The 21946-nt window shown below is 35.8% G+C and overlaps 1 protein-coding gene across 2 annotated transcripts in view; it reads left to right on the top strand.

The window, feature by feature from the left end:
• Window positions 1–21503, top strand: part of senp6a (SUMO specific peptidase 6a) — a 44601-nt gene extending 23098 nt beyond the window's left edge. For both annotated transcript variants that reach the window (XM_059355819.1, XM_059355820.1), the window contains 17 exons: window positions 2273–2367; window positions 3790–4186; window positions 6888–7126; window positions 8794–8934; window positions 9458–9491; window positions 10138–10326; window positions 11440–11633; window positions 12709–12911; window positions 14106–14222; window positions 14315–14437; window positions 15685–15777; window positions 15864–16177; window positions 17287–17375; window positions 17473–17561; window positions 17701–17769; window positions 18927–19077; window positions 20746–21503. In XM_059355819.1, coding sequence (XP_059211802.1) covers window positions 2273–2367; window positions 3790–4186; window positions 6888–7126; window positions 8794–8934; window positions 9458–9491; window positions 10138–10326; window positions 11440–11633; window positions 12709–12911; window positions 14106–14222; window positions 14315–14437; window positions 15685–15777; window positions 15864–16177; window positions 17287–17375; window positions 17473–17561; window positions 17701–17769; window positions 18927–19077; window positions 20746–20988 — 2780 coding nt within the window. In that variant the 3' untranslated portion in view covers window positions 20989–21503. The remainder of the gene's footprint in view (window positions 1–2272; window positions 2368–3789; window positions 4187–6887; window positions 7127–8793; window positions 8935–9457; window positions 9492–10137; window positions 10327–11439; window positions 11634–12708; window positions 12912–14105; window positions 14223–14314; window positions 14438–15684; window positions 15778–15863; window positions 16178–17286; window positions 17376–17472; window positions 17562–17700; window positions 17770–18926; window positions 19078–20745) is intronic.
• The last annotated feature ends 443 nt before the right edge of the window (window positions 21504–21946 follow it).

Below are 21946 nucleotides of genomic sequence, written 5' to 3' on the forward strand. Positions count from 1 at the left end.
GACACAAATTGACCACAAAATAATAAAAAAGACACAAAATTACCAGAAAAGACACAAAATGACCAAAAAGACACAACATGACCAAAACAAGACACAAAATGACCAAAAAAGGAAACAAAATGATCAAAAAAAGACACAAAATGACCAAAAAAGACACAAATTGACCACAAAATGGCCCAAAAAAGACACAAATTGACCACAAAATGGCCCAAAATGACCAGAAAAGACACTAAATGACCAGAAAAGACACAAAATGACCAAAAAGACACAAAATGACCAAAACAAGACACAAAATGACAAGTAAAGACACAAATTGACCACAAAATGGCCCAAAAAAGACACAAAATGACCAGAAAAGACACAAAATGACCAAAAAAAGACACAAAATGACCAGAAAAGACACTAAATGACCAAAAAAGACACAAAATGACCAGAAAAGACACAAAATTACCAAAAAAGACACAAAATGACCAAAAAAGGACACAAAATGACTTACAAAGGCTGCAGCTACACAGTGAGGAACACTGATGAAACAACTCCACCAAACGGTTTTGGCAACACAAAAAGAAAAAAAGAAAAGAAAAGGAAAATGTGGGTGACCTTGAAGGCAAACGGTTCCCAAAATATTTTTATTTAATCATCAGCTGTTTATTTTTTATGTGGGAATGTACAAAATGTGAGTAAAAGGAGTCTCAGAGAGAGTTTTGGACAAAGAGTGGCCTTGTGCTGAGCTAACAGAGCGTTTTATTTCACTTTTAGTTTGATGTGCTCACTAAAATCAGTCCAATCCTCTCAGAGTCCAGCTGTTAGATAGATGAGAGAGAATCTGAAGAAATATTGACAAAGTCTTGGGATTCAGTTATCAGCGTGCACCTGTCAGGTGACGTTTGCTTCACTTCAGCCGTGGCACAGATCTGCAGCAGTCTGCAGCAGGTTGGAGCCAGTGTAAACCTTTTCAAGATTCAAGAGTTTTTATTGTCATTATACAAGATAACGACAACGATAATGTTATGGGAATAGGATTTTCGCCAGCATGTATGACAAGACAACACATGTGTGCATGCTCTGCATGCTCCGCCCCCACGCTGGAGTATGACCCCGGATCAAAAACATCCAAGAAAGCCGCTTGTGCATTAGCCGCTGGCGCATTAGCCGCTCGTACATTAGCCGCTCGTACATTAGCCGCTAGTACATTAGCCACTCGCATTAGCCGGTCCCATTAGCCGCTCGCATATTTGCCGGTCACATTAGCCGGTTGCATATTAGCCAGTCACATTAGCCGGTCGCATATTAGCCGGTCGCATTAGGCGGTCACATTAACCGGTCGCACTAGCCACTCGCACATTAGCTGATCGCACATTAGCCACTCGCATTAGCCGCTCGCATATTAGCCAGTCACATTAACCGGTCGCACATTAGGCGGTCACATTAGACGGTCGCATTAGCCACTCGCACATTAGCTGATCGCACATTAGCCGCTCGCATATTTGCCGGTCACATTAGCCGGTCGCATATTAGCCGGTCGCATATTAGCCGGTCGCATTAGCCGGTCACATTAACCGGTCGCACATTAGACGGTCGCATTAGCCACTCGCACATTAGCCGATCGCACATTAGCCACTCGCATATTTGCCGGTCACATTAGCGGTTGCATATTAGCCGGTTGCATTAGCCAGTCACATTAGGCGGTCACATTAGCCGGTCGCATATTAGGCGGTCACATTAGGCGGTCGCATTAGGCGGTCGCATTAGCCGGTCGCACATTAGCCAGTCGCATTAGCCGGTTGCATATTAGGCGGTCGCATCAGCCGGTGGCACATTAGCCGCTCGCATTAAACTGCATGTAAACGCACTGAGTGGTACAAACAGTCTGTTTCCAATCTGGTTTGAAATTAAGCCAAATATAGGACACGTTTACCAGGTTTTACTTTGAGGTGTCACACTTGAAAACCAGAAAATTTACACAACTTAAGCCTGGGACACACGACACAGATTTCAAAAAGACTTTGAGTTCACACTACATGAAGGTTTCAGCAGATTTTTGTATGATGACAGTTTAAAACAGGCATCACCAAATGGCGAAACTCGGTCCGGACCCGGACCAATCTTTGATAAAATCATGAACGTAGATGATTTTCATGGAGCATATTTTCTGATGGTGCAGCTATAACTGGGGGCGCTGCTCCTCCAGTTGATACAACAATAAATCACTCAGTTCAGCCAATCAAACTTGTCTTGACCGTGTTGTTGTTGTTGTTGTTTCACCTTTCAGAAGAGGAAAACTTGAACATAAAGCGCCGCGCCCAGCCGAAGAGGAAACTGCTGGAGGGATGCTGCTCTTTCCCCACGCAGGTCAAAGCAGCCGAGGTAAGAACAGACACAGCAGCAGCACAGAGGACAGGACTACATTACCCAGAATGCACCTGTCCCTCCTCTCAGTCTGAGCTTGAAGCACTTTTGTTGCAACTGATGATGTAAATGTTTGGTGCAGCCGGGCTGCTGTGATCCCTCATCAGTCTACACACACACACACACACACACACACACACACACACACACACACACACACACACACAGACACCATAGTGCAGACAGTAATGTTTCATATTCAGCTGTTCTCTGGGACAGAACGTGCTGTGACCTTTACAGACACACAGTCTGAGTGGTTTTATCACTGTTAGGGACAGAAATAAAGTCCTGTGTGTCATCAAAAGGCAGATTACAAACCAGCTTTTCAATCTGAAAGCGTCCATCATCAGTAACATTTTAGCCTTTTAATTTTCCAATCATTTGGTGTAAATTTCAACCTCAGCTCCTATAATAAGCCCTTAATAAACTTTGAAACTTAAAGGGTTAACTCAGTGAGAGTGGATATCACTATTAATATATATAGTGTTTTTATAGCAGTTTGAGGAAGGACTAAAAGGCTAAAATGCAGAAAATAAAAAGTTTTTCCACCGTCTAACAGAGCAAAAACATAAAAACGGAAGCAGTTGATATGTTAAATTTAATAATATCTGTTTTTATAAGGATGGATTTAAATAGGTGGTTCCTCTTTTATTGTGAAATGTGTCTCTAGTTGTGAGCATCAAATTCAAACGGTTGTATTGGACCGACCATAACACCAAAACATTAATTTACAATATATTCAGAACATTGTCACAGGAAAGACAAAGAGATAAAAAGAAGATATTTTTGTGTGTAATAATAATAATAATAATAATAATAATAATAATAATAATAATAATCAAAAGAAGACAAAATTATAAAAAAACGACACAAAATGACAGAAAAAACACTTAATTACTTAAAAAAAGTCACAAAATTACTAAAAAAGACACAAAATGACCAAAAAAAGACACAAAATGACCAAAAAAAGACACAAAATTACTAAAAAAAGACACAAAATGACAGAAAAAAACTTAAATTACTTTAAAAAAAAAAAAAAGACACAAAATGACCAAAAAAAGACACAAAATTACTAAAAAAAGACACAAAATGACAGAAAAAAACTTAAATTACTTTAAAAAAAAAAAAGACACAAAATGACCAAAAAAAGACACAAAATTACTAAAAAAAGACACAAAATGAAAGAAAAAAACTTAAATTACTTAAAAAAAAAAAAAAAAAAAGACGCAAAATGACCAAAAAAAGACACAAAATTACATAAAAAAGACACAAAAAGAGGGGAAAAAATGTTTATTTTGTGTGTGCATTTTGTGTGTGCAAATAATGATATGAATGATATGGATAGAAGCAATAAACATATTTATGTTTTTCCCCTCTCAGCCCCTGCGGCCGGCCGTCTACCAGCCTGTGTGTGTGAAGTGCAGCCAGCCTTGTGAGGACGGCAGCAGGTGTGTGAGCTGTGGCTCGGGCCCCGTGCTGCTGCCCTGCCAGCAGGCCACGCTGTCGTCCCCGACCCCCCGGCCCCCCATCCGCTCCCAGCCCTCCCCCGGACCAAACGGCCCCCAGCAGAGCTTCTACAAACCGGCCACCACCATGAGGGGGCCCCGCGGGGAGACCCTGCCCATCAGGATCACCACCACCACCACCAGGACCACTCTGGTCCCTCTGAGCAACGGCCGGGCCCCGCTGCTAGCCGGCACCTCGGCCGGCTGCTGCGGGGCCCGAAACCCCCCCAAAGGGAAGAGGACGGCAGCACAGCACGAGCTCAACGACCCCAGTGAGTAAAAACTGAGGCTGAATGATTTGGGAAAACAATCTAATTGCGATTTTTCTTTTCATCAATATCGCGATTGCGATTTAATCTGCGCTTATTTTTAAAAAATTCCTAATCTTCTTTTCCGTTCATAAGCAATAAATCCTTCTATAGTTTAACCCAGTAGTTCTCAACCTTTTTGAGTCGCGACCCCCAATTTAACATGCATGTTGTCCGCGACCCCCGCTAACTGAACACAATCTCACACGCACAGTTCAGATCACCCAAAAAAGAAACAAAATGACCAAAAAAAGGAAAGAAAATGACCAAAAAAGACACGAATGGACCACAAAATGATCAAAAAAGACACAAAATGATCAAAAAAGACACAAAATGATCAGAAAAGACACAAAATGACCAAAGAAAAGACACAAAATGACCAAAGAAAAGACACAAAATGACCAAAAAAGACAAAATGACTAAAAAAGACACAAATTGACCACAAAATGATCAAAAAAAGACACAAAATGTCCAAAAAAAGAAACAAAATGACCAAAAAAAGGAAAGAAAATGACCAAAAAAGACACGAATGGACCACAAAATGATAAAAAAAGACACAAAATGACCAGAAAAGACACAAAATGACCAAAGACAAGATACAAAATGACCAAAGGAAAGACACAAATTGACCAAAAAAGACACAAATTGACCAAAAAAGACACAAAATGACTAAAAAAGACACAAATTGACCACAAAATGATCAAAAAAAGACACAAAATGTCCAAAAAAAGACACAAATTGACCACAAAATGATCAAAAAAAGACACAAAATGACCTAAAAAAAAACCAGAATGACCAAAAAAAGAAACAAGATGACCAAAAAGACTAAAACACATGAACACATGAACACTTTAACACAGTGGAGACAGAGCTGACTTCCAAAATGATTTGGCGACCCCCAGAAATCATCTCGAGACCCCAATTGGGGTCCCGACCCCAAGGTTGAGAATAGCTGGTTTAACCAACACAACACTATAGACCCAACATATAAACTCTTATTTATAGTCTATAGGTTATAATGAAATGAGATAAACATACATGAATTTATATGCCATCTTTATTTAACTACTTTACAGTACTGACTAATTTGACTTCCAGCCTTGTAAGTGTCTAATAATTACATGACAAATGCTGCACAATAGGCCTATTCAGTGTAAACAATATGGGAATCTTACTGATTTCATCTTTAATTGGCAACAAATCACACAAAATGAAGTGCAAAAATATAAAAAATAACAAATCTGTGTCTCAACCACTAAAAAATATTTAGAAAACGTTATCGTAATGAACATGAGAGTTGCACTTTAACACTGTCTGTGAATTTTAATAGACTTGGTTTTACTTTTTGCTGCTGTTGAAACACAGTAATTTCCCATTTTGGGACCAATGGAGTATTTCTATATATCTATGGATACATATATATATATATATATATATATATATATATATATATATATATATATAGGGATCTGATCACTGACTACAGCCTCTCTACACCTCCACCTGACTGACTCATGTTAGCATCAACTGGGATGTTAGTTTTGGCAAAAAACAAAAACAAAATGTTGGTTACTGACCTCAGAAAACTGAGCAGCGACTCCTTGGAGTGTCTGTTAGTCCAACCAAACACTGAACAAGACATTTAATGAACAAAACGTTCAAATAAACTGTCATTAAGTTAAAATACAGTGAAAGGGTCAAAGTTATGAGACCAAACCGCTAAACATCCTTTTTTATATCTATATGACATTATATATAACTTTATTGAGGCGTTGCCATGGATACGCACTGTTCTGCTTCTCTCCTGGTGACAGCTCTCCTTGTTAGTGACCTGTCAATCAAAGGTAGCCCCGCCCCCAAATCATACAATTCTTTATCTTCTATTTTCTTCTAAATGGGGCCATTATTTACTCTATTAACATCAGATTGTCTTGAGGAAGATTTTTTAATAGCGATTGAGACCATAGTGTTGTCCTACAAACATTTCTGAGGTAATAAATCAAGTGGAGGAGTTTTCTCATTTTGCATTGAAATGAATGGACCCAAATGCTTCTGCAGCCAAACTTAGTGCCTCCTGCTGGAATTTTCAGTAGAATGCAGCTTAAGGCACCTCCTGGTTTGCCTCCCTGCTCAGACCAGGAGGTTGCCGCCTGGTTGAATAACGCCATCTACTGTCCCACTGCTCTGCTCCCGCTCACATTTGCGATTAGGAAATCGTGTTCTATCACATTGCGATATAATTGCAAATGCAATTAATCGTTCAGCCCTAGTAAATACACAGGAAGCAGGAGCTAAATAAATAAAGTCGTATGTTGTATGTGATGTCAAATTTTTTTCTTAATCGTATCGTAAGTGTTTGTATATGTATTTTGTATATTGTACGTATTTTTATTTTTTGTTTGTTTTTGTTTTTTGTTTGTTCGTTTTTTGTTTCGTTTTTTTCGTAATTCTCTGCTTTTTTACATCATGGCCAGGGACTACAGATGAAAACTAGCCTTCTGGCTAACTCTGGCTTTTTTAACCATGTATAATCATGTGTTTTATGAAATTGCACTGTCCCCTTTTAAATAAACTAATAAAAAATAAATAAATAAATAAATAAATAAAGTCCCGGGGACGTCAGACCCCCCAGATTAACCCGCTCTGTCTGTCTGTTCGTCCTCAGTCGTCCTGTCCAGTGACGACGAGGAGGACGCCGACAACGCCAGCACAGGAAGCGTCAACAGGCTGGACAGCGTCTCCCCCCGGCCCGCTGACTCCGCCCACTCCTCGCCGGCGCCCTCCGGAGGCCGGGTGGAGGCGGCGGTGAAGAGCGCCGGGGAGCAGGAGGAGCCCAACACCGACTTCTTCGACGACGTCAACATGAAGATCACGATACCGAGGAGAGCCCGGATGAAGGATCAGGTCAGACTCTACTGCAACACTTCCTAAAGATGTTTCACAATAAAAGCCTTTCACAACCTGTCAGAGGGCTTTTAAACCTCTGAACTCCAACAAGCTGAATCAGTAATCGCATAAAGTTACCTGTCTGTCTGTCTGTCTGTCTGTCTGTCTGTCTGTCTGTCTGTCTGTCTGTCTGTCTGTGTGTCTGTCTGTCTGTCTGGTTCTTTCTTTCTGTGAGAGATGGATGAAAGGATCAAAGGCTTTGGGGTCGGCCAACAAGAACTCAGAAAATTATTTTTTAAAAATAAATAAATTAAAAACTCAGAAAATTATTTAAAAAATAATAAATTAAGAACTCAGAAAATTATTTAAAAAATTATAAATTAAAAACTCAGAAAATTATTTAAAAAATTATAAATTAAGAACTCAGAAAATGATTTAAAAAATATTAAAATAAGAACTCAGAAATTATTTTAAAAAATAAATAAATGAAGAACTCCAACAAGCTGTTTCAGGGTGGGTTTTTTGCTCCAGTGGCTTTTAAGTACCGTCACAAATCTGGTTAAAATCTAAATCTGGTCCCTAAATATTTGGTGAAATGTTACATTAGATATAGAATAAAGCGATTATGAGGAAATATCACTATTTCAACCTGAGGTTTGACTATTTTTCAGATGGAAACAACACATTTTTCATTCAAGAACTGTTACAAATTGGAAAAATCTGCCAATAATTTTTATTTTTACAGTTTCTGGTGATGATAAAAGGTGTAATTTTTATTAATAAAACATGCCTTTTTCAACCTGTTGGGATTCAGAGAGTTGATGTGAAACTGATTTTGAAGTTTTTAACTTGACAGCAAACAAAGAGTAAACTTTCAAATATAAACTCAACAGCTGCTGGGCTTTTATCTGGTTGGCTTCAAACTGTCTGATCAGTCTGAGAAACATGTGGTGTTATGAATAAGTTATAATAAGAATTTATTTGCAGACATAGCTGCTCTTCTTCTAACTGACTCTGTGGTTTGGACTTTAGTTCCTCTTTCAGATATCGGCTCCATTTCTCTCTTTACTGATCTTTAAGTCTATCTGAGCCGTTTAATTATTGTTGCTGCTATTTTCAGTGTATAAATCTAAAAGTAACTGCACATAATACATTAAGAACTTCGAAATTAGAAAAAAATATCAAGTTAAGAACTCTTTAAACTCGCAAAAAACAAATTGAGAACTCAAAAAATTATAAGAAAAATAAATAAATTAAGAACTCAGAAAAAAAACAAAAAACGATAAATTAAGAACTCAGAAAATTATTAGAAAAATAAATCAATTAAGAACTCAGAAAAAAATCTAAAACAGTCTTTTTTGCTAATTTTGTGGATTTTTTGTGTCATTTGTTGATTATTTTGTCTTTTTTTTTTGTTATTTTGTGTCTTTTTGGGTAACTTTGTGTCGTTTTTGGCGATTTTGTGTCTTTTTGGGTCATTTCTTTGTTTTTTTATATAACATTTTTAACAGTTGTGGGCACATGGAAAAGTGTTTTCATATCAATTCTATTTTATTTAATTTTTTAAAAATATATCAGAAACAAGAAGTGATCCGAGGCTTTTATTTTTATCCAGAGTTCCTCCAGCTTTTAGTGAAACTCAGACTCACTCATCCATCATTAACGTCTGTTTTCTGACCCTCCAGTTTGGGAACCAGCCCCCCGAGCAGTTCTCCCCCAGGACCAAGAAGCCCAAGTTCATGTCTGGTAAATGTGACAGCATCATCCTGGAGTGTCGGAGCGTCCGGGTGGGAACGCTGCGCAGGATGGTCACCAAGCCCGTCGTGGTGAGAGCTGCAGGCTGTCAATCAGCCTTTTTAAATCTGAGTCTGCAGAGTTTATTTCTGCAGGAGCTGCATGAAAACAATAACACACAACTCAGTCCTGCAGACAAGTTACCGCTTCTAAAACATTGCAAAGTGTGGAGAAAAGTATGAAAAATGTTGTGCACAAATGCAATTGTTTACCACGTGTTCTCTGATATATTTCAGTGCTTTAATGATCACTAAGTCTGAAATATCACCTGTTTGATCATAATAATGGCTGTTTTGGTAACTTCAGCATAATATACAGTCACAAATATAAAGACAACAACAAAAATAGCTGATAAGAGTTTAGTTTAGGAGCTGATATCTAGACATTTAACATGGTTTTATTGATAATGATTTTGGTTATTATGAAGAAAACCATGGAAAATGGAAAAACAAAATATTTAAAATCCAGCTGAGTGAATAGTGAAGTGAGAAAACAGTCATTCTGAAAATATGAAAGGAAATAATGATTGCATTTCTTTGTTCTTTGTGTTTTCAGTTTTCCATCGACCACATCCAGCTGGAGACTGAAGGTAAGAAGGACTTCTGTCAGGAAAACACACCAGCTGCAGAGATTCAGAGCTGCAGAGATTCAGAGCTGCAGAGATTCAGAGCTACATAGCTGCAGAGATTCAGAGCTACATAGCTGCAGAGATTCAGAGCTACATAGCTGCAGAGATTCAGAGCTACATAGCTGCAGAGATACAGAGCTGCATCTAGTCAGCACAGATCAGTTCAGACTCACCTGAAGCAGCTGCATGACTTTAATATGTGCAAAAACACCAGAAAGAAATATGAATCACTGGAAGCAGCAACATGTGACTCCTAATCTCTCATTTTAAACCTAATTTTATTAATTTATTACAGCCAAAATTACATTTTTGTGGTGTTTTTTCTGACTGGAACATAAAATTGTGCATCACAAATATGCTCAGGATGATAAAACTTCATGTTGAGGCTACATCATGTTTTTAGTCTTTGTGTCGTGTTTAATGTTAATATGCGTCCGTAATGTTAATGTGTAATGACCTGGTTGTGTGTGTGCGTGTGTGTGTGTTTAATGACGTGTGTGTGTGTGTGTGTGTGTGTGTGTGTGTGTTTAATGACCTGGTTGTGTGTGTGTGTGTGTGTGTGTGTGTGTGTGTGTGTGTGTGTGTGTGTGTGTGTGTGTGTGTGTAGGGGCGGAGGTGAACACGGTGGAGAAGGTGTGTCTGCAGGCCTCGGGGCTGCTGGGCTGTGAGTGGTGCAGCGTCAGGAAGCTTCCCGTCTTGTTCTTCCAGACGACTCCGGAGGAATGTGTCCGTCTGAGGACGCAGCTCAACATGTCCAAGGAGGACGGGGCGCAGTGGTACGACTGCACCGGGGACCGTGAGTACACCACCATATTAATACTATAATAATAATAATAATAAAACTAATAATATTAATGCACCTCTGTCCCTCTGGGGCCTGCAGACACAGAGTGTTTTTATTTCTCTTAATAAATGCAAAGAAACACTTTTACACCATGTGAACAACAGACAGGAGTTTATTTTTTCTTCTGTTAAGAAAACAGGAATTCAACTTAGAATTTTTAACATGCAAACTTTGATTCAGTGTTCATTCAATAATTCAATAATATATATCTTAATAATCTTAGAAAACCTGAGTGGGGAAAAAATGGATCAAAGAACTACATATGATAACAAAGGCAAAATAAATAAAAAAGATAAAATAATGATTAGGAAAAAAAAGGATGCAAAAGCTATGATAACAATTAAACAATTAAAAATATTTAGATAAATGCTAGACTAAAAACTAGACTGAATAGATTAAAAATGCAAAATAATAATAATGTTAAAAAAGATTTAAAAGGTATAATAATAATTATAATACTTAACCAAAAATGCAAGACTAAGAATAAGATTAAATAGATTCAAAATGCTAAGAAAAGTATAAATATATATATATTTTTTAATTATGTCATTAAAGTAGAGAGAGGCTGTTTACACAGAGCTGAGAGGAGAGGACAGGAGAGGCTGGAAACAATATGGCCAATATGTGGACAAAAGCTGTTTTTATCGTCAGTTTTTGTCTTTTTTTGTGTCTTTTTCTGGTTATTTTGTCATTTTTTGGGTTCTTTTGTGTCTTTTTGTTGGAACTTTTCTCTTTTTTGTGTGATTTTGTGTCTTTTTTGCTAATTTTGTGGAGTTTTTTTGTCATTTGTTGATTATTTTGTCTATTTTTTTGGTAACTTTGTGTTGTTTTTGGTGATTTTGTGTCTTTGGGTAATTTCTTTTTTTTCTTTTTCTTTTTAACACTCGTGGGCACTTGGGAAAAGTGTTTTTATATAAATTATATTTTATTTACATTTTTAAAATATAACATATTAGATAAAATCTACTCACAATATATTATTTTTGTCTGATTTCTATCATTCTAACTGTTGTTGTGATTGAGCTGCAGGACTTATAGATTGATAGAGGGTTTATTATATTCCAGAGATGGATGAGAAGTTCATCGTGCTGATCTTTGAGAACGGCCTGGCGATGAAGGAGCAGATGATCCTGGAGGACATCCTGGGAGAGATCGGACGCACCAACAACCTCAGCAACTTCCCCGCCAAGCTGACCTTCGAGGAGGCCAACATCCGCCTGGTCAACTACAACAAGGCCTCCAAGCAGAAGGAGGAGAAGGTGGGAGGAGGAGCATAAAAATAAAAAGATAAAATAAAGAGCATTAGAATCATCTATTCATCTAAATATGATGTTACAGCACCTTTTTTTACTCTAAAATGTCTTGTTTTGTTGACCAACAGTCCAAAACCAGAACATGGTGCTTTTATATTATTTATATTATATGAAACAGAAAAATATTAAAATACTGATACTGGAAAAATGATAAAATCCAGACAATTATTATTTTCTTTAAATAGAAATATATATATATATATTAATAATAATAATAATAATAATAATAATAATAATGATGTAAAATATTAAAAATTAACAAAACTCCAAATAAAAACTAGCATAAGAGACAGAAAGAAGATCAAAAAAAGATGAAAAGAAAGAAAGAAATAATAGAAAAAAATAAGAAAGATGATAGAAAAATAAAGAGAGAAAAAAGATTGACTGGAAGACTGGAAATTATTTTAAAAAATTAATGAAAATAAAATAGAAACAGGATCAAAAAGGAGATGGAAGTAATGAAGGAAAACAACAACAGTAATATAATAATATCATAATAATAATTTGATGGTAATTAATCATGCAAGTCAGTTATTAAGCAGAAAACATTTTTCAGATGATTATTGTTTACAAATTAATATTCTGCCTCTCTTGAAAACAGATTTTTGCTTTGAATTTTTTTGTTCTTTTACAATAAAAAAATGATTATATTTAAAAAACAATATAAAACTAATGTTGTATTTATTTAAAAACTTAAAGTGTAAAGAGTTTAAGGATTTCTCTTTAATGTTTATAATTTAAGTTAAACATTTCCAGTTTCACTGTGCAGCTCTGAACCAGACTCCAGTCAAAAAATAATTGTTTTTACGTTTAACTGTAACTTTTGTTGTTTAAATTGTTGTCAGAACAGAAAGTTATTTTGCCGAAGCTACAACAAAGTTTGTTTATGAACATTCTGGAATGTTTTAATCTGAATTTATTTACTTTTAAATCCAAACCTGCTGATTAATCAGATCTGCAGGAATTTGTAAAGAAAGCTAAAACGAAGATGAAACGTGTTTCTCCTGGTGTCTCCCTGCAGGAGAAGCCGGTCCAGACTCCTCCCAGACTGGCCTCCACGGTTACCAGGGTTACCCCGATGACGCCGGTTACCCCGGTGACGCCCGGCGCCGTCCCCGCCCGCACACGGATGGCGACGCGCCAACACACCAGCACCGCCTACTTCGAAGAGGACGACGAGGACATGACGGACCTGCAGCCCACCTTCTCCGGACCAATCGTCAAGTCAGTCGCTCTCTTTCTCCTGGTCAAACGTTTTATATGTTTCCATGTTGGTGCTGATAATGAACCAGAGCTTCAAAGTGTTTCTACCTTATTATATTTTTAGGTATTTTTTAGGCGAAGTAACTCAGTCCAGCGTATCACATTGGTCATTTTAAGTGTATTTTGCAGTTTACACATGTTATTTAGCAGTTTGCATGTGTAATTTTGCAGTTTACGCGTGTTATTTTGCAGTTTACGCGTGTTATTTTGCAGTTTACATGTGTCATTTTGCAGTTTACGCGTGTTATTTTGCAGTTTACAGGTGTTATTTTGCAGTTTACGCGTGTTATTTTGCAGTTTGCGCGTGTTATTTTGCAGTTTGCGCGTGTTATTTTGCAGTTTGCGCGTGTTATTTTGCAGTTTGCGCGTGTTATTTTGCAGTTTGCACGTGTTATTTTGCAGTTTCTGCGTGTTATTTTGCAGTTTGTGCGTGTTATTTTGCAGTTTGCACGTGTTATTTTGCAGTTTACGCGTTATTTTGCAGTTTATGCGTGTTATTTAGCAGTTTACAGGTGTTATTTAGCAGTTTACAGGTGTTATTTTGCAGTTTGCACGTGTTATTTTGCAGTTTACAGGTGTTATTTTGCAGTTTGCACATGTTATTTTGCAGTTTATGCGTGTTATTTTGCAGTTTACAGGTGTTATTTTGCAGTTTGCAGAGGACAGGAGAGGCTGTAAACATGGCAATATTTCAACATGTCCAATATGTCGACAAAAGCTGTTTTTATCGTCAGTTTGTCTTTTTTGTGTCTTTTTTGTCTTTTTCTGGTTATTTTGTCATTTTTGTTCATTTTTTGTGTCTGTTTGTTGGAACTTTGTGTCTTTTTTGCTAATTTTGTGGAGTTTTTTGTGTCATTTGTTGATTATTTTGTCTATTTTTTTGACACATACTCTGATTGTCTCCAGTAGGAAACAGTGACACCTGGTGGACATCAGCAGTAATGCAGCTGTTGTTGTGTTTTAGGTTTATTTATTTGGAGAGTTATAATAATATAAAATGAGAAAGATAACAAATAATGTAAAGTGCAGGAAGAGGCAGAAAACCCAGATGGGATTATTTAAATCATATTATCAAATATCTGAAGGTCCAGATGAGGCTCCCATCCTAACAAAACATGTTGTTGTTGTTGTGTTGTGTTGTTTGTGTTGTTCCAGACTGATGGTGTACCCTCCTCCTCCAGCCAAAGGAGGGATCTCGGTGACTAATGAAGACCTCCACTGCCTTAACGATGGAGAGTTCCTCAACGACGTTATCATAGACTTCTATTTAAAGTCAGTCTTCCCTCACACACCCTCCACAAAATACACATTATTAATGCTTTATATGTTGTAACGAGCTCCTCCTGTGTCTCTGTGTGTGTCAGATATTTAGTATTAGAGAAATTAAAAAAAGAAGATGCACAAAGAATCCACGTGTTCAGCTCCTTCTTCTACAAGAGGCTGAACCAGAGAGAGAGGAGGAACGCCCCCGACACCACCAACCTGCCGTCAGTCAACACCACTATACACTATATTATATTATATACATATAGTATAACACTATAATACACTATATTATATATATATATAGTATAACACTATAATACACTATATTATATATACATATATATATAGTATGACACTATAATACACTATATTATATATACATATATATAGTATGACACTATAATACACTATATTATATATATATATATAGTATAACACTATAATACACTATATTATATATACATATAGTATAACACTATAATACTATAAGAACATCTCACTTTACTGGAGTATTGGGACTTTTAGCTTTAACAGATTATGTTTGATTTACTCAGAAAAAATCACCGAAACGAAGCTGAATTTAGTGATGTTTCTGTCAGAATTTATTTATCCTGCAGTGGAGGAATTTAGTCGTTACAGCAGCTCAAAATACAGACACAGAGATATAAAAAAAACCCAGAATAAATAACATTTAAAAAATAAGACGTATACTGTAAATACATTCTATACACCATATATGTGTGTATATATTTAGATAATTGATGAATAAATTAATAATGCAATAAAAATATAAATAAGGTAAAAAAAATTGAAATGAAATAAATAATGAATAAATGAATAAAATAATAAATAAACTTAAATATAAATTAGTCTTTAAATAGGTTTTTATTTTACCCGATGGCATTTACATAAATATTTTAATTAAATGGCTTTTTTGTGTGTAAGAAATTCCATTTAAGTCAAAAATAAATAAATTGATCAATATATTTTTTAATTGGCTTCGAAATACTTAAATATGGATATATATATATATATATATATATATATATATATATATATATATATATATATATATATATATATATATATTTGTGTTTGTTTTCATTTTACAGATACTGCACATTAGAGAAAATATATTTTAGCATGTTAAATAGGTTAAATAGGTTGTTGCATGTAGTGGTATGAAAGTATAAAGTAAAGTATAAGCTGTATAAGACACACACATATATATATATATATATATATATATATATATATATATATATATATATTTTTGTTTTTTTGTTTTTTTTGTTTTGGTTTGTTTTGTTAGTATCATTACAATTGTGTAAGTATGATAATATTACAGTATAAAAATTAAAAATACAGTATAATATAATACAAATAATAATAATACTATATCACTGAAGATACATTCAGGGGTTTTTTCCTGCTGTAAACTTGAACTTTGTGTATTTTTTTCCTCCAGAATCCAGAAGCGGAAGCACAACAGAGTGAAGACGTGGACTCGGCACGTGGACTTGTTCCAGAAGGATTTCATCTTCGTCCCCATCAACGAGTCGTGAGTCTCTAAAGTCAGATCAAAGAATCAACGACGTGTTTCTGTCTCTTCTCGTCTCTTCTGACCTTTGACCTCTCGGTCCTCAGAGCTCACTGGTACCTGGCCGTCATCTGTTTCCCGGGTCTGAGCGGTCCGCTCTTCGAGCCCAACCCGCTCTACCAGAGCCAGCTGTCGGGCCCCGAGCCGTCGGAGGAGGGGCCCCCGGACCACTGCCGGCCCCTGTCCCCCGACAGAGACGGGCTGGACGACAGCACGCCGTCCCCTGGGGGCCTGGAGGCGTCCGGGGGGGGACAGACGGACGGCGAGCTGCTGAAGGAGAGCGGGACCCTCACAGAGGGACCCGAGTCCTCCAAGACCCCCGCAGCCTCGGGAACAGGGGACCCGGAGCAGCAGTACACCAGTGAGGCCCCCAGTCCACTTTAGGACCCTTAATGACAACAATTTAGTCCTGAAAGAGAAATATCAGAACCTATTTTAACCCTCTGGACTCCACAAACTGCCAGACGCGTTTTATTTTGAAAAATTTACAGGAAATACACCCTTGATAAGCCAAATATGGTACAATTAGAAGGGAAAAAACATACAAAAATGTGTTATTATTTATGAACCCCAGAACCTGCTGGTGGGTTTGAAAAGTGTGTTTTATTTTAAAAAATTGCCAGAAAATGACATCATTAATCACAGCCAGAAACTGTAGAAACAGAAATTATCGTCAGATTTTCAACCTTCTTGTGACGCTTGAACGAATCGTTTCACAAAAGTTTCAATCAGGAAAAAATAAACATCTATATGTGTATAAAAGACGTGTTTTATTTTGAAAAATTGCCAGAAAATACACCATTTATGCCAGCCAGAAACTGTAAAAATGGAAATTATCGTCACATTTTAAACCTTCTTGTGACGCTATAACGAATCATTTCACAAAAGTTTCCATCAGAAAAAATTAGATAAATATATTTTTATCAAAATCACTCTGTTCTACATGTCTCATTTAAAATGTCTAAACAAATACAAAGATGAAGTATAACTTAATATATATAATTAATTTAATATGTAAATTGAAAATATATTTAAAATATAAAGTAATTAAATATATAATCAAAATCAAGCAGCTGAGAGAGAAATCTCAATACTTATTTTAACCCCAAAACCTGCTGATGGGTTAGTAAGTTTGTTTTTTAAGAAGAAAAATTAACAAAAATACAGTTTATTATAGAAATAATTTTTTTTAATAAAGTCATTATTGTGACTTTGAACTTGAATGCATCATGTGTGATTTCCTCAGAAAAAAAATGAACCTAAAATGTTGATATTTCTGTCAGAAATCCAACAATGATTTCTGTTTTTACAGTTTCTGGCTGAGATAAATGGTGTTATTTTAATGTTTTTTCTCTATAATATTCACTATTTCATGACTCAGACTTGCTGGTGGGTTGTTGAGATTCAGAGAGTTCAAAGGTTTTTATTTCATGCATCAGAATAATGTTTTCCTCTGTTTGTTATTTTCAGGCGAGCTGCACAGAATCAGTGTTTGTTACGGTTCGGGGAAAGGAGAAGACGACACGTTCACCTTCTCTGACGACCAGAGCTCCTGTCAGGTACCCACACGTCTACACTTCCTGTTTCCTGTCTGTCAGAGAAGGAGGGAGGATTCTTTAACTTGTTGTTGTTGTTGTTGTTGTTGTTTGTGTGCAGGACGAGTGCAGTGAGGACGGGACTCTGGCTGAAGACACTCTGAGCTCTGACGCTGCTGCTCTCGCCTCCAAACTCAACATCTGCAGACAGTGAGTTGGTGCACTTCTGCTGTTGCTCCTGCAGGAGGCGCAGCTGGAGCACACAGTGAAGAGATGATGAATATGATGATGAAGATGATGATGAAGATGAGATGTGTAGTAACTTTAACTTTGTATCTTCCTCCTTCAGGCCTTGTATCCTGATCATGGACTCACTGAGAGGACCGGCCCGCTCCACCGTCGTAAAAACCCTCAGAGAGTCAGTGTCTCAATTGCCTATTATTATTATTATTATTATTATTATTATTATTATTATTTCTTTATTATTATTCCTTTATTATTATTATTTACAAATTTTATTTTAGAGATTTGTATTTATTATTATTATTATTATTATTATTTTTTTTTTTAAATTAGATTTATATTTTTTTAAATTATTAATATTGTTGTTATTATTTACAAATGTTATTTTTGAGATTTTTTAAATTATTATTTACAAATGTTATTTTTGAGATTTTTTAAATTATTATTTACAAATGTTATTTTTGAGATTTTTTATTTATTATTATTATTTAAAATATATATTTTAGAGATTTTTTAAATTATTATTATTATTATTATTATTATTTACAAATTATATTTTAGAGATTTTTTAAATATTATAATTATTATCATTATTTACAAACTAGAGTTTATATTTTATTATTATTTTTTATGTTATGTCTGATATATATGAAATGCCATTTGTGTCCATATTAAGATATTAATTTAATAATTTGATACATAAAAAATTATTGTAAAATAAAAAATATGAAATAAAAAATAAAAATAAATAAGACGATAAAAATATAAATGAACATATATAAATAATTCTTTAAATAGGTTTTCCTTTTTTCCGATGGCATTTTCATAAATATTTTAATTCATAGATATTTTTTCTGTGAAAGAAACTCTATTTAAGTAAGTAAGTAAATAAATAAATAGATACAATTATTTTTTCCATTCCCTTTGAAATAAAAAATATATGGCTAGTTCCTGGGGAAAAAAAAAAATATTTATATATATATATATATATATATATATATATATATAGATATATAAAAATATATATATATATATAATTTTTACTTATTTCATACTTTTTTTTTTTTTTTTACTAAATCGCATATTAAAGCATTAACCAATGAGTGATAATAGAACAGAAAGCCCACCGTGCTGCTGCTGACTAATGTGTGTGTGTGTGTGTGTGTGTGTGTGTCCCTGTGTGTGTGTGTGTGTGTGTGTGTGTGTGTGTGTGTGTGTGTGTCCCTGTGTGTGTCCCTGTGTGTGTCCGTGTGTGTGTGTGTGTGTGTGTGTGTGTGTGTGTGTGTGTGTGTGTGTGTGTGTGTGTGTGTGTGTGTGTGTGTGTGTGTGTAGGTACCTGGAGGTGGAGTGGGAGGTGCGTAAAGGGAGCGTGAGGAGCTTTGGGAAGGATGTGATGAAGGGCTCCAGCCCCCGAGTGCCTCAGCAGGACAACTTCAGCGACTGTGGAGTTTACGTCCTGCAGTACGTCGAGAGCTTCTTCGAGGTAAACAACAACAACAACAACAACAACAACAACACAGTTTTCTCTTGTTGAAGTCTGGGTTCTTGTTTCTCAGCTCAGTTCGCTGCTTTAGTCATCAGGGTCCGTCTTAATTATGGGAATAAAACTAATTCTGGGACGTTTTAACCCTCTGAGCCCCGAAGACGTTGGTCTCAGCAGAATCAATCATGTCTTCAGTGTCTCTGAGGAGCAGAATTTAATGTTTTTAACATGGTTTTATTGATAAAAACCAAAATCATTATCAATAAAACCATGTTAAATGTCTAGATATCAGCTCTTAAATTAAACTCTTATCAGCTATTATTGTTATTATTATATTTGTCCGAACAAATGAACCTTTAGTTGTAGCAGACATTAAAATGTAAATTATTTCCACAACTGTAAATATACTTTTCTATGATATTCAAATTTATTGAGATACACCTGGAGTTCAATAAATGTTTTTTACGTTTTTCCTCTTTGATACAAACACTAGTTGTTCCTACTGTGGGTAGGTATTGTTCTATAGGTTTTGGTCTTTGTTTAGAATAATAAATATATCTTAGGATCTTAGATTTATCCTTTAATCGGAGTTATTTGGTCTCAGCAGAATCAATCATGTCTTCAGTGTCTCTGAGGAGAATTTAATGTTTTTAACAGGATCTGGTTAATTTTAAATGACACATGAGAATAAAGACATTCTGACACTAATATCAACATTTAACACAAGTTTTGGTCACTTTTTATAACATAATTTATGATCAAACTTCAAATGTTGACAATGATGCCTGTTTTTGTAGGTTCTTTCTACACATAATAGATTAATTTACGGTTAAAAAACATTTTTGGGCAAATTAATTCTTAATATTTAGACTTTTTGCCTCCTGTTTGCTTTGATTTTCCTTGAGTTATTTCTATAATATCTCAACATTTTAAGTTTTGGTTATTTTTTATGACAAAATCTTTCGTCACACACAATCCGTTCACGTTAAAACTCACAATAATGCCTGTTTTTATAGTTTGTTTTTATGACTCTTTTAGGAAGAAAAAAATGTCAAAAATACACTGTTTATCATAGAAAGAAACTATTTTTAACACAGAGCTGAGAGGAGAGGACAGGAGAGGCTGTTTACACAGAGCTGAGAGGAGAGGACAGGAGAGGCTGAAACATGACAATACTGAGAATATGTGGAGAAAACTGTTTTTATCGTCATTTTGTGTCTTATTTTAGAAATTTTGTGTATTTTTTTGGTCATTTTGTTTCTTTTTTGTGTCTTTTTAATAATTTTGTGTCTTTTTTAGTAATTGTATGTATTTTTTTAGTCATTTTGTGTCTTTTTTGGTAAATTTGCGTCTCTTTTTGTAAATTTGTGTCTTTCTAGCATTTCTGTTTACACAGAGCAGAGAGGAGAGGACACTTTTTGAATTGAGTTACTGACTAAACTAAACTTTTCTATAATATTCTAATTTATGCACCTGTAGTTCAATAAATGTTTAAAATTTTTTTAGGTATTCTATAAGTTTTGGTCTTTGTTTAGAATAATAAATACATCTTACGACCAAATTTATCCTTTAATTTGAGTTATTTGTTCTTCTGTGCCCAATCTTAGTTTGATAAATAAAACCCAGAAATCCTCCTAAAACCCTCATTTTCCTTGCGTTCCTCCCCAGAATCCGATCCCCAGCTTCCACCTGCCGGTCAACCTGTCCGAGTGGTTTCCTCAGCCGCGGATGAAGACGAAGCGCGAGGAGATCAAGGAGCTGATCCTCAAGCTGCAGGAGCTCCAAGAACTGGACCGCAAGGAGGCGGAGCAGGCGGAGGCCCCGCCCCCCGCCTCCCCCGGCGGGGAGCCCGAGATCGAAGAGACTTCTGGGTCCACGGGCCCCCCGCCAAACCTCCCCATCGGCCCCTGAGCCTCCTCCTCCTCCTCCTCCTCCTCCTCCTGACGTTACGCTGCTGGTGTCTGAAACGATCCTTAACTCCCTCCATTCAAACACACACACACACACACACACACACACACACACACACACCTTTAAATTTGTATTAAATAAAAACATGAAGTGTAAATACGTTGGAGTTTTTCCGCTGCCTTTGTAATTTACTGTTTTCTGACTCCTGAGTCATGAAGCCCATTGTTATTATTATTAAGTTATGTTTTCATAGATGTTCTTCTCTCCGGGAGGATCTGTGCAGAAGATACTGTTGCTGGTCTCTTGCATCGTTATTTTTTATGCTTTTTAGTTGTGTAGAAGAAGAAAAAAGAGAAAGAGAGAAGAAGAAGAAGTGGTGGAGGAAGTTGCTGTTGTTTGTGTGAGTGAACAATCCAGAAGCTGACGAGTCACATACGTAGTTCTGTGCTTGTTGTGTCTCTTCATGTCGACTGGATGAATTTTCAGCATTAAAAGCAACTCTGGATGCAAGAGCACGTCCTCTCTGCAGCTGTGTCTTATTAACACAACACGATTATTATTTCTGTGTGTGTGTGTTGGTTCTTCATCACAAATCTGCAAAAGTCTGAAAAATGCATTTAAAAGAGTTCATGCAAAGTGTTAATTTTAACTGTTTCTACCTTCTGTTAGCTTTCTGTTACGTTCTTTTGTTAGCAGGTCGGTTTTGACCCTTAAATGATCCATAAAATACCCTTAAAATAATTATTTATCATCCAATTTGTTTCTCGGTAGGCTTCCTTATAGGGCTGCACGATTATGGCAAAAAAAATGATAATCACGATTATTTTTATCAATATTGTAATCCAATCCACTTTATTTATACAGCACAATTTTAGCAAACAAGGTTTCCAAAGTGCTGCACAACAATAAATAGATAACACAATGCAAAGAGATGTAGAAAACAATAGAACAGTAAAAT

Source organism: Centropristis striata, chromosome 18, assembly GCF_030273125.1.
Source record: "Centropristis striata isolate RG_2023a ecotype Rhode Island chromosome 18, C.striata_1.0, whole genome shotgun sequence".
Classification (NCBI taxonomy): Eukaryota; Metazoa; Chordata; class Actinopteri; order Perciformes; family Serranidae; genus Centropristis; species Centropristis striata.